The sequence below is a fragment of the Capsicum annuum genome, chromosome 3 (genome assembly GCF_002878395.1).
Source record: "Capsicum annuum cultivar UCD-10X-F1 chromosome 3, UCD10Xv1.1, whole genome shotgun sequence".
Classification (NCBI taxonomy): domain Eukaryota; kingdom Viridiplantae; phylum Streptophyta; class Magnoliopsida; order Solanales; family Solanaceae; genus Capsicum; species Capsicum annuum.
Genome location: NC_061113.1, coordinates 153,683,118 through 153,695,220, shown reverse-complemented (window position 1 = coordinate 153,695,220; position 12,103 = coordinate 153,683,118). Strand labels below are relative to the sequence as shown.

At 31.0% G+C, this 12,103-nt stretch overlaps 1 protein-coding gene across 3 annotated transcripts; it reads left to right on the top strand.

The window, feature by feature from the left end:
- Nucleotides 1-1,790: 1,790 nt before the first annotated feature.
- LOC107866231 (O-fucosyltransferase 28-like) lies at nt 1,791-7,475 on the top strand. Of its 3 annotated transcripts, none has more exons than XR_007053088.1 (9): nt 1,791-2,379; nt 2,759-2,831; nt 2,926-2,996; nt 5,196-5,284; nt 5,394-5,526; nt 5,625-5,857; nt 5,967-6,443; nt 6,554-6,919; nt 7,002-7,475. XR_007053088.1 is itself a non-coding variant. In XM_016712380.2 (8 exons), the coding sequence occupies exons 1-8, from the start codon at nt 2,062-2,064 to the stop codon at nt 6,759-6,761; spliced, it is 1,602 nt and encodes a 533-aa protein (XP_016567866.1). In that variant the 5' UTR covers nt 1,791-2,061; the 3' UTR covers nt 6,762-7,409. The 3 variants fall into 3 exon arrangements, 1 of the variants encoding a protein (XP_016567866.1); XR_007053087.1 differs by having other exon boundaries at nt 6,554-6,843; nt 7,002-7,409; XM_016712380.2 differs by having other exon boundaries at nt 6,554-7,409.
- Nucleotides 7,476-12,103: the final 4,628 nt, after the last annotated feature.

The following is a 12,103-nucleotide window of genomic DNA, read 5'->3' as shown; positions in this document are numbered from 1 at the left end:
TCTTTTATCCTTTTGTCTTATGAAAATAATTAAACATGTTTAGTGACTGTTTGGACGGTGGTTTCCCATGGTATGGTATGGTTACCGAGGAAACCATATTTGTTTTGATTGTTTTCTTTATCTTTTTGTCTTATGAAAATAATTAAACACGTTTAGTGCTTGTTTGGATGGTGGTTTCCCATGGTATGGTATGGTTACCAAGGAAATCATGTTTGTTTTGATTGTTTTCTTTATCTTTTTGTCTTATGAAAATAAGTAAACATGTTTAGTGCCTGTTTGGATTGTGGTTTCCCATGGTATGGTATGGTTACCAAGGAAACCATGTTTGTTTTTATTGTTTTTTAAAAGGTATGGTATGGTATCTTTTCATGGTTACCAAACCATGAATTATCCTTCAAATTTTAGAACCACCGATTTGATGGTATCCCATGGTTTTTTTTTTTTTTTTTTCAATTATACCCTTACATAATATTATCTAATCCTATTTTACCTTTTACCCTATATTACTTATAACCATAATATATTTTTATTTTTACGCTTTTCTGCTCAATATCTCTCCTCTATGTTGTTCTCCGGTGGGTTATTCGTTCTTCCGCCTTCTTCTTCTACGATCATTCTCTCATATATGTTTTTTTTTAAACTTAACTGCTTATTGCTTTCTCAAAATATTTATCATATTTACCTATCACATATGTTTTTGAGTTAGGATTGGTGTTTGAAAAACAGGCACATACAAGTTGCCTATAATTATAATTGCCTCATAAAGAACTGAGTTCCTCGACCAAAATGTTTATAAAGGCATACCATAATGCGGTAAATAAAAAGGACTATTTGCTTGATGCCATAACCGATTTTGAGATAAAAGAAACCATTATATTCTCAAGGATGCATGATCTAGATGAAGCTTTGAGAAATGCTAAGTGTGAAAATCATATATTAAATGTCAGGCCGTCATATTTTTTTTTTAAAGATTGTTTCAAAAGAAAATAGAAGCCAACAATGTTTAGGATAATTTTGAGACTAAACTTAGTAAAATCAGTCTTGATTATGAAGTTTCACTATATCATAAAATCTGTTGTTAATAAGAAAATATCCCTAATTATTATAAATTTAAAATTGATAATAATTAGGGGTATTTTAGTAAACTTACCCGTTACGATATAGTAGTAACAAATAAACTATTATTAAACAGTAGTGAATGATACAGTAAGGGGGTATAATAATAAAAAAAAACTAAGTCGAAGGGATTCAACACCTACTATAACCACATAAAAAATAATTTTAATCATATTTAAATAATATGTATAAATAGTATATTTTTCTATCGAAGGCGTTCGGACGAACACCTAAAGAGGGCTGGCTCCGCCTCTAGATATAGTCTATCCAAACATTGTATTGTACTATATTCTACAGTAACATACCATACTATACCATACATTATAAAACCATGGCAAACCACCATCCAAACAGAGTGTTAGTTTCCCAAAAATTTTGCATATTAATCTACTCTCTTGTAAAGGAGAACCCTTTGATATGTAACAACTATTTTGAAAAGGAGTGCGATTCTGAGTGGAGGATTAGCCAAGAATATGCTAAGAGGGCTAATATTATTTTTCTCACGTCAGAGGGTTTTCCTTCGATTTCTGATCAATGTGTTGGTGGTATTCTTTTTTCTTTTCTGTCTCTTTCTATTTACGTGTCTTGTTTAACTTTCAATCTTCCCCCTCTTCGAAGAAATTTAATCTAATGAAAAAAGGAAAAAGAAAAAACTAATTACCCCACTACTCAACATTAATTCGTAAATATCGCTTATTGGAATTTCACATTGGGTGCTTTGCCTAATAAAACGGAGCCATTACTCATAAATTTAGAAAAGAAACAAAAGTGGAAATGGGCAATAACGGCAGAGTTCTATTAAACATGGGAATGAGGAGGATGCCCTTAACGTCCCTTCGAGGCTTATCTATCTCCTCCCCATTATCATGTCCCTCTTCCACTAATCACCATATTTTCCCTAACATTTTCAGTTTTTCCAATATCAATAAAAGATAATTAAGAGAAATGAGCAATTCCCCATTGGCTGGGGGCACCATCACGACTCGTCGGAGACCGATAGATTTCATCGAATATGCGGAGGAAAATGGTATTGGGAAAGTTAATATTGGGCAGCATCATCATCAACATAGAAGAACGTTGGTTATATCCCTAATGAGACCAGGAAGATACCTGAGCCGTTGGATTTTTGCTGCATTAATGTTACTTATGGTTTCCACCATGTTTGTGAAGATTATTCTCATACACATATTTCTTAGAGTTAATGCCACCATGAATACTTCCCGTGATTTCTTACAACTTCCACGTCACCTTATGCATGCACAGGTTCTTTTTCTTTTATATTTGCATGACTATAATCTCAATGTCTCTTTTTCTTTTATATTTGTGCATGACTATAATCTAAATGTCTCCCAAATTTAGTTTTCTTTTTTTTTTTATTTACCCTTAAATTTAATTTTTTGGTTCGCATCAAAGTTTGACCAACTTTGCTTACATGATGAGGCCAACTTTGCTTACATGATGAGGCGAAGGCGAATCCAGGATTTGAACAGTATGGTTCAAATTCGGTATTCAACTACCACAACCCAGGATTTATCGGTTTCGAACATTATGGAGTATTTGAGCCTTTGTAGAACTAATGTATGTTCAATGTCATGAATGATATCGTCCTAATCATGGCCTTTCCTGGTTCGTATCTTCCCAGAGTAGTGAAATTTGGGCAAACCACGGAAGTGATAAGTATTACAAATGTGTAGATCGATCAAGTAAAAAGATAAGTATGTACACTTAACACTTGATAATTAGATTTTTTTTTTTACACCTTTTGATTTATGCTGTATTTTTCATTAAGTGCAAACATTTATTTCTCAGGAGACAAAAGTACGAGCAATGGTTATATTTTAGCTCATGCAAATGGAGGACTTAACCAAATGAGAACCGGGGTAAGACTTTTGGTTTAATAGGGTTTTATTTTAAGAGTAATTTTTTGTTAGGTCACTTGACGTGTGTTGTGTGCGTGAGCCTCTAGCTAGTTATATTATTGGATATGAGTTCTGATATAATTGGACTATTGGGTGATAATTATCCAAATTGAACATGATGAATCAAGAAAAATGGAAATAGCTAACCTATTGTAACCTTACCTAACGGAGCTTATAAGAATTCCTTATATAATAAGTAGATATAAATTAAACTTTAGGGTTTTTTTGTTGGTGCTCTTAAACCTTGCTGGTGTTTGTTTGCGCTATAGCATATGATTTTTACTAAAGTTTGTTTGAATTGACTTATTTTAAGTGTTTTTAAGTATTTTTTATGATTTACATAAAATAAAAATAATTTTTACATCTAAAACACAAAAATAGACCAAAAATCATAAGTTAAAATTCCTTAAGTTTTAACTTAAAAGCAAAATTTATATGTGCATCCAAACAGATAATCACGAGTGGTTATCCTATATAATAAGTAGGGCAGGGCATAAAATACCGAATTACCGAACCGAATCAAAAAATTTGGTAATTGGTAGTCGGTAATTCGGTATTTGGTATGGTATTTGAGAGTAATATTTTAATATTCTGTTATTCGGGATTAAGTTTGATAAAAAAATATTAATACCGTTTGGTATTCGGTATTTACCGAATATCAAATTTTTATACACACATATATATAAATATATATATATATATATATATATATATATATTATACGATATGTCTAATTAACTCAATAGACAATAGTATTAGTCAATCCCAAAGAATCTCTTGGACTTTTGTAATATATTCATAAAAAGCAACAAAAGGAGTACTAAATAGAGTTTCTTTTAAATATACTCTTTGAAGTTTAAACGTACATTTGGATATTTGCAACTTTAATATAGTATTACCAAAAACTGCACCGAACCGAAGTTTAATTTACCGATTACCAAATTACCATACTGATGTTTATCAGTATGGTATATGACATCTACTTTCAAATACCGATTATCAAATTACTGAACTTGAAATTTGAAAATATCAAATCGAATACCAAACGCCCATAAGCAGCAACGTTGGAGTCAGTTCTGGAAAGCAAGAACTATCAAATCAAGTGAAATAACATCATGCATGCCTAAGGGCTAAGAACTTTACCAAATATTCAACTTTATTAAGATAATCTTTGAAGTGAAAAGGAATGTAAAGTTTAAATTGCTAAATACTCTCATGGTTCACTTTTAGTTGTTATATTTGGACTTGATACATCCATTAAGAAAATAATGATTGACATAATTATTTTACATACTACTATCCTTAATTGATGTAATTATGTATTAAAATATAATTTGAAGAATAAGTAATTAATGTTTAATAAGGATAAAATATGAAGAAATAAAAATATTTATTTTTTTCATGATATGTTAAAAGTGACAATTAAAATTACTAAAAATCTATTTTCGAAATAATAGAAAAGTAATAAATAAATAACGTAGGGAATATTGAGTACTCCTGTATTGTAATATGAGTTTTGTCAGAGGATAAATAGCTTAGAATTTTCTGAGCTAAATGAAATTTTTTCATGCATTCATGGAATAGGTAAATTTTATTGAACCAAAGGTTGGACTACTTGGCAGGTTCCATTTTTCCTTTGGAAAAGGGTTACAAATAACATTTCGGTTAAAATTATTGACACGAAAATGGTCATTAAATTTTAATTTTATTTTTTAGACATACATACTGATACAATTTCGATACATCTCTTACACAAATATATATTCTATATTATAAATATTCAATTTTTATATGCATCTTATATATATGCATATTTTATACAACAAATGATACAAATTCTATGTACATCATATGAAAAAAATGTATATTTTATATAACAATGATACAATTTCCAACCAAAAATTCTCTATTTTATTTGTTTACAAATTATATCAGTATGATATATGAAATGTATCAATATGGTATATGAACTACTTGAATTACGTGTACCAAAATAACTCAAATTAGCAAAGGGTCATTTAGTGGAATTAAACTAGCCGACTAGCCACTCCATGTCCAGGCTTAAATGGTCAGACTGTCTTTTCCCCTTTTCTGTTTCCAGTCCGATCCTATATGTGAAAAATGATTGATTATTAAAACTTTTACTTAACTTTGATGCAGATAAGCGATATGGTAGCAGTAGCAAAACTAATGAATGCCAGCTTGGTTCTTCCTTTGTTAGATCACAAATCCTTTTGGACAGATCCTAGGTTCAAATAAATATACATTCATCCTCCCTGCATTTAATTATTTGAAATAAGTTGAAAAATAAGTGCATCTTATGTCACCAATTTTAATAATTAATGATCTATTTTACAGTGAATTCAAAGATATCTTTGACTGGCAGCATTTCAGAAAAGCTTTGGAAGATGATATTGAAGTATTGGAGTCTCTTCCTCCAAGTGTTGCAAATGTGAAACCTTTCGTGAAGGCACCTGTTTCTTGGTCAAAGGCATGTGCTTATATTTATTTATATATATCCTCAAATTAAAATGTCAGAGTCTGCTTGTCTGATCATATCTACATTTTTGTATGTTACTGTTAGTGCAGCCCAGTTACTATAGTAGAGATATTCTGAAGATATTGCAGAGACACAAAGTAATAGAATTCACTCACACTGATTCGCGACTAGCTAACAATGGCATCTCTCATTCAATCCAAAAACTACGATGCCATGCCATGTATGAAGCCATTCGTTTTACTGAGAAAATCGAACAACTTGGAGCAAAGTTAGTAAGCAGGCTCAAGGAAAATGGTGAACCATATATAGCTCTGCATTTAAGGTACATGAAAAATCAAATACACTCCCCAAAATTATTTCTTACATAGGCACTATCAGTCATTATTGTATTAATGACAAGACATTAAGTTGCATACAATAATGACGTACAGATATGAGAAAGATATGTTGGCATTCACAGGCTGCAATCACAATCTTACCAGAAATGAAGCAGAGGAGCTTCGAAAATTAAGGTATAAAACTAAGCATTGGAAAGAGAAACGGATAAATGGGACTAAAAAGAGGCTTCTCGGGGTTTGTCCCATGACACCTCGAGAAGCTGCCATTTTCCTAGAGGCGATGGGATATCCATCCAACACTAAAATCTGCATAGTTGCTGGAGAGATTTTTGGCCAACATGGATTAAACGCTCTTCAAGAAAAGTATCCAAATATATATTACCATTCCAATTTGGCAACAGAGCAAGAGTTGAAACCTTTTATGCAAAGGCATAATCAGCTAGCTGCATTGGATTATATCATAGCTCTTCACGCTGACGTTTTCTTCTACACCTATGACGGGAATATGGCCAAAGCAATTCGTGGTCACCGTGTATTCAAAGGCTTTTGGAAGACCATTAATCCTGACAAGTAAAATCATCAATGTTCAATTTTCTAGCATTTGCTCTCTTTATTGCTTGTGTTATACTAGTTAAATAGTTTTGGTCGCTTCTTTCTTTGACATGCTAGGCTTGTTTCAGGGAAAATTTTGTTAGACTTATTGATGAAATGGAAAACAAGAAGCTGACTTGGAAAGAATTTGCAACTCAAGTCAGGGGCTTACATGTAAACAGGACAGGGGCACCAAATGGTAGAGTTGTTGGGCAATCTCCAAAAATGGAAGAAAATTTCTATGCAAATCCTTTCCCTGGTTGTATTTGTATCAGATCAAAACAGAAGAGTAGATGATTGCTGAGGTATAGAAAGCAGTTCCTAATTGCTTATAGGCTTCCAAAGGCTAAATTCTGAGAGGTGGATGGAAAAGTTTATGGTGAGCAAGATTCTCACTTCTCATCAGCCGCGCAGAGCCAAACAGATATTAATTTGATGGGTTCAACTTTTAAGTGGTACACTTAAAAAATTATGGGTTCAGAATTTATTATTTGTTGACATTTTATTAATTAAATTCAAATGTATATCTATCTGTAGGTGTTGAAAATACCGTTGAGTTGAACCATAAAATGTACAAGGTCCATCTGCCTGCAGCCTCTGCAACAAACCGGTTAACTCAGAGCCCTATCAGATCGCTTGTATATATATTATCTTAAGCTTGCCAGTTCTTCACTAATTGTATATCAAGAAATGGAAAAGCTATATATCAAAGCACAATAATGCAATAGACTCAAGCTTATACAAATCAGTGTACATCTCAGTAATTAGATTATCCAGGGATGTCTATTTTTTTTCTTATTAGTTTATTTAAGCATGTTTATTTGTTTCCAAATCGTCTTTTGGGACATGAATTGAGGTTACTAATCAAGGAGAAGAATTGAGAAAGCCAATAGAAACAGCTAAAGGAAAGTTCTGAATTGAGGTTATTTCTACAGAAAAAAGAGGGAGGGTATTGTTGGATACTGTTTAAATTAATTATAAGTATTTTAATGAAAACGTGTCTTTTAAATAAAAGATTGTGTCTTTTACAAAGAAATATTTTTTAGGTGAAAGATGGTATCCTTTCATTGAGTTTCAACTATTTTCTCTTCTTTCTATTTATTTCCAACTTCTGTGGATTTTAATGTATGTTTTCAGAAAAAAACCAACAACTTGTAAAGAGTCTATCTTTACAGCTTTTCCCTAAGAAATTCTTTCTTCTCCAAGAGATCAAGTTTCAAGTTCTTATTTTTTAATATGATTATCTTCAATATTTGGTTAGTGCAGAAATTTCAAGTCTTATCATATCTACTAAAACTATTTGTGTACAATTCCATAGCAATCTCGCCGACGAGAGGAAGCGAATGTTATTTTTAGAAAAAGTATTTCATGTGTGTTTCAAGCCTCAAATTTGTATTTGTTGTTCATATAATCAAATCTCCATCGCTATGTTCTTCTTCATATATTTTGTGTTCATGGAACATATTTTCCAACAATCGAAAAATGATATTTTGTATCAAAGAAGATACCATATTCAAAAATTGGAGAATTGAAGAAGTACCCTCGTTCTGCTGATTGCAAGGTCATGAAGGAACACTTAATTCGTAGCACTTTGAGGGGAATCTGCATACATTAATTAAAAGTGATAGACTTTGTGAAAGCCAATATCCGTTGGCTACTTATAATCCCATTCAAGATCTTTGTTGCTATGTCGAAAGGGAACGTATTTCGCCAAAATCGGCCATTAAAGAATGGACAGAAATTAGAACAAAAAAAGTGCAAGTGTTGTATAACATCAACTCCAACTAAAAAGAGATAACGCAAGTACTGCTTTCAATGGTTGCAGCAATGAGATTTGACCAGTAATTAGTTGACTATCTGTGTGGGATACGTGAGAAAATTCTCGAGAAGAAAGATCTGCAGATTTGACATGAATACACACTAATCAGTGTCATAATTTAAAATAGCCAGGGAGATGACATCGACTGCAAAGAGATAAACTGAAGAGAAAGTGGCCATTAAAATTGGATTCTACTTTCTTAATCCTACTTATTATTTATTTATTTATGAATTTCTACCTTTTGTAATTTTAAAAATTTATTTTCATAAATGTTAGGATAAATGATATACTTTTGACGATCTTCAAACACATGCTAAGTTTTATGATACCGAGATCATTAAAGAAAAAGAAGTACTATCTTCACACACTTATTTTAAATCTGTAAGATCGATTGTTTGTGTGTGGAAATTAAGTTATTTGTTCCTGGCAAATGAGTTAAGTGGTGTTGTTAGAAATGGTTAGAAAACAGTTGGGATATGGGACTTAGATGTTCGAAATTATCAATTGTCCTTATTTGTGTCTTTAATGGGGAAAGGTTGAGTTTCTTCCTTGAAGAGGTGTTGCTATGAAAATTATCTTAAAATCAAAATATTTATTGACTATTTTATGCTTGTTAATTTTAGAAAAGGCATTTCCTTGTATATGGTGATTAATGTGATTCATTATTCTTGCATAAAAATCATATGTGAATTTTACTTTAAATTATGAGATGATATGAAATATTTTATTTATAAGGGTCATATGAATACTTGAAAGATAATCTTATAATAATTGAGATCATGAGAATAAATGATATTTATTGTTTAGTGTCATTTAAAGGTTAAAGACCTTTATGAGTTTTTGATGTTTTAAAGGAAGTGCAACAATTTGTGGAGTTTACCTATTTATGAATTGAGTTTTCATATATGTGATGGTTATGACTTTAGAAATATTTAAATTATGGGGTTTTCTTGCTTATGATTAGAAGTCAATATTAGACTTAGCAATTAGTATGACTTCAATACTCTATTTTGACAAATATGTAATTTTGTGTGATAGTTTATCGACATGCTGATCGTAAGAAATGATTTGTAAAGAAATCATAATAGAAAGGAAAAGTTTTTATTTTCACATTTATTGTCGCGTCTCGTTTTTCTCACAAAAAGCGGGATGCAACGTGACAACTCTTTTTAGGATTGTTTAAGAAGAGTGAAGAGCCACCACCTAACGTATTAAGGTGTGTTAGGGAATCATTTTAGACTAAATACAAATCTATTTTTGTTATTTAGTCTTAGTTCACCAGAAATTCGGATAAGGGTTCAAATTACCTCGAAATGAAGGTGTTAGGCAGCTTTCGAGGTCCACAAAGGTAGTTCCCGATCAAATTCATACTTTACATGGGAATTCTATGTGATAAAATAAAGATCACTTATTTATTAACTAAATATTACTAAATGGTAAAATAATAAACAAGTTATATTATTTAATTATTTCTAATTACTAAGTGATAAAAATAAAACATGGAATAATATAAAGATAAGCGAGAAGAGAGAAATAACACACTTCAAATGAGCCTAAACTACCCCAAACAAATAAACATATAAAGTAAATGGAAGAACAAAATCTGAAAGTCCAAGTTGAGGAATTGTTTTGGTTTTATTCAGATTAGTACCCAACTTGTTAATCATTATCCGGCCCATTAGCCAACAACCAGATTCTAGACAAATGGCAATGTCATACGTCGTACCGTCAATATATGTTTGGGTATCATCACTTTCGAAATATCTATCCATCCCCCAACCTAGGCTGGTTGTAACACCTAAAAGCATTCTAAAAAAAGGATAAAAATAACACCTCTAAAATGCCTATCGTCCCGACCTATTGCCCAAAAGGCATTGGACTTTGCTATTTTGAATTCGTGGTCTAGACAAATAAAGCTATGTTTTCTAGTAGACTCAAAGCGCGTCAAACACATAGGACATCAAGTAGCACATAATAGTCTCAAATAAGCCTCTTGGTTACTTAAAAGATTTGATTAAGGTGATTAGCATGCTAAGACAAATAATTATTCGATATAATTAAACCTACATGATATCCAAGTATGGAACAGTTATTTAATATGACGAAAGATAATTGTTGTTCATGTCAAAATAATGTTATAAATTTATTAAAATAAAAGTATGTCAAAGGTAAATATGTCTAAGAGTGACATCCATTAATTACACAAAAGCATGTTATAAATTAGTGAAATGTTGAAAGTTAATTTGAAGTTCTAATATGGAAAATAATTAGCGTGCTGGAGGGTATGATTCAACTGCTGAAAAATATTTATTACTTAATATTACTGGAAAAATAAAGAATGTTGAACACTTGTTTTAATTACTGAAAATTCATTTTATATGCTCAAAACTAATCTTAATATACTAAAAGTTAATACTAATATGCTGAAAATTCAATTAACATGCTGAAAATTATCTTAAGTACTAAAAAAGTGAATTAATATGCCAAAAGTGACATAAAAATACTGAAAATTATTATTATTATAATTTAATGATGAAAAGTGATTTTTGTGCTGCTGGAATTGTTAAAAGAAAGTTAAAAAATAATGTTTAATTACTAAAAATTATTTATATGCTGAAAAATAATGTTTAATTGCTGAAAATTGTTAAAAGAAAGATGAAAAATAATATTTAACTGCTGGAAATTGTTAAAAGTATGTAGGAATATAAATACAAACGTTAAAAATTAGTTTTTACGCTATCGGTTAAAATTAACTTGCTAGAGCTTGATTTACGTCGGTTAATTATACTCCTAAAACAAGATTTCTAGGTGACAATACAAGTTTGTTATTGATCCTAATTAAAGGTTTGCTTAAGTGATTCAAATAAATCACATAAACCCCGCCCCAAGCAGTCCCCTATAATTTTATTATTATGCATGAGGTTTATACAAAGTCATTACAACATAATGAATTAAAAATAACTAAATAAATAAATAAGGAAATTTACAACTCCTTTTTGCCATAAACTCCTGGAGACTCTTCATCTATATCGAAAGCCCAATAGTATCTACCAAAAAATAAAACATCCCAAATACTCGAAAACAAAACCAACATCTAACGATCCTACCATATTCCAAACCAAAGAGCATGTGAACAAATGATGACCTAACTAACATTCACATCAAACATCTTATAATAATTTAGACAACAATTAGGACAGATATTACAACATTAAAATTGTCATGCAGTAGTCAAATACTTCGTGTGAGAGAACTAACCAATTTTGTAGCAATAAATAATCAAATAAAAGCCCGATAATCACACACGCAGTAGTTATAGTAAGCAAAACACGAACCCAAGAGTTCCTTTGTAATACCATCCAAAGAAGAACAAAGAACTCGAAGTAATTTTATTATTTTCTGTAACAACCTTAACTAACTTTCAAATAAATATTAGAGGTGGAAGGAGTATTAGTTAATTCAGGAGATAGGGAGGGAGTAGATTGAAAATAATAAAGGGCTAAGATTAAAAGTAGTTAATGAAGATTGGACGGCTAGGATGATGTGGGCAAATTCTCAAATACACACTGGAGGAGAGAGAAGAGAACGTTGAAAATCTGGTAACTAACAACTTCTCAACCCTTTCCTTGCTTTTTTATTTTCTTCCAATTCTAATTTCTCTTCTTCTCTTTCATTTTCAGATTTGGATCTATGATCTTCATCCATGGCCATCCTAGCTTACCTTTAGTTTAATTTATGTTATTTTAGCTCGATTGTGTTGTTTTTTCATTTTTCAGTTAATAGAAAATTATCCCAAAAAAATATTTCTTATGTTCTGAGT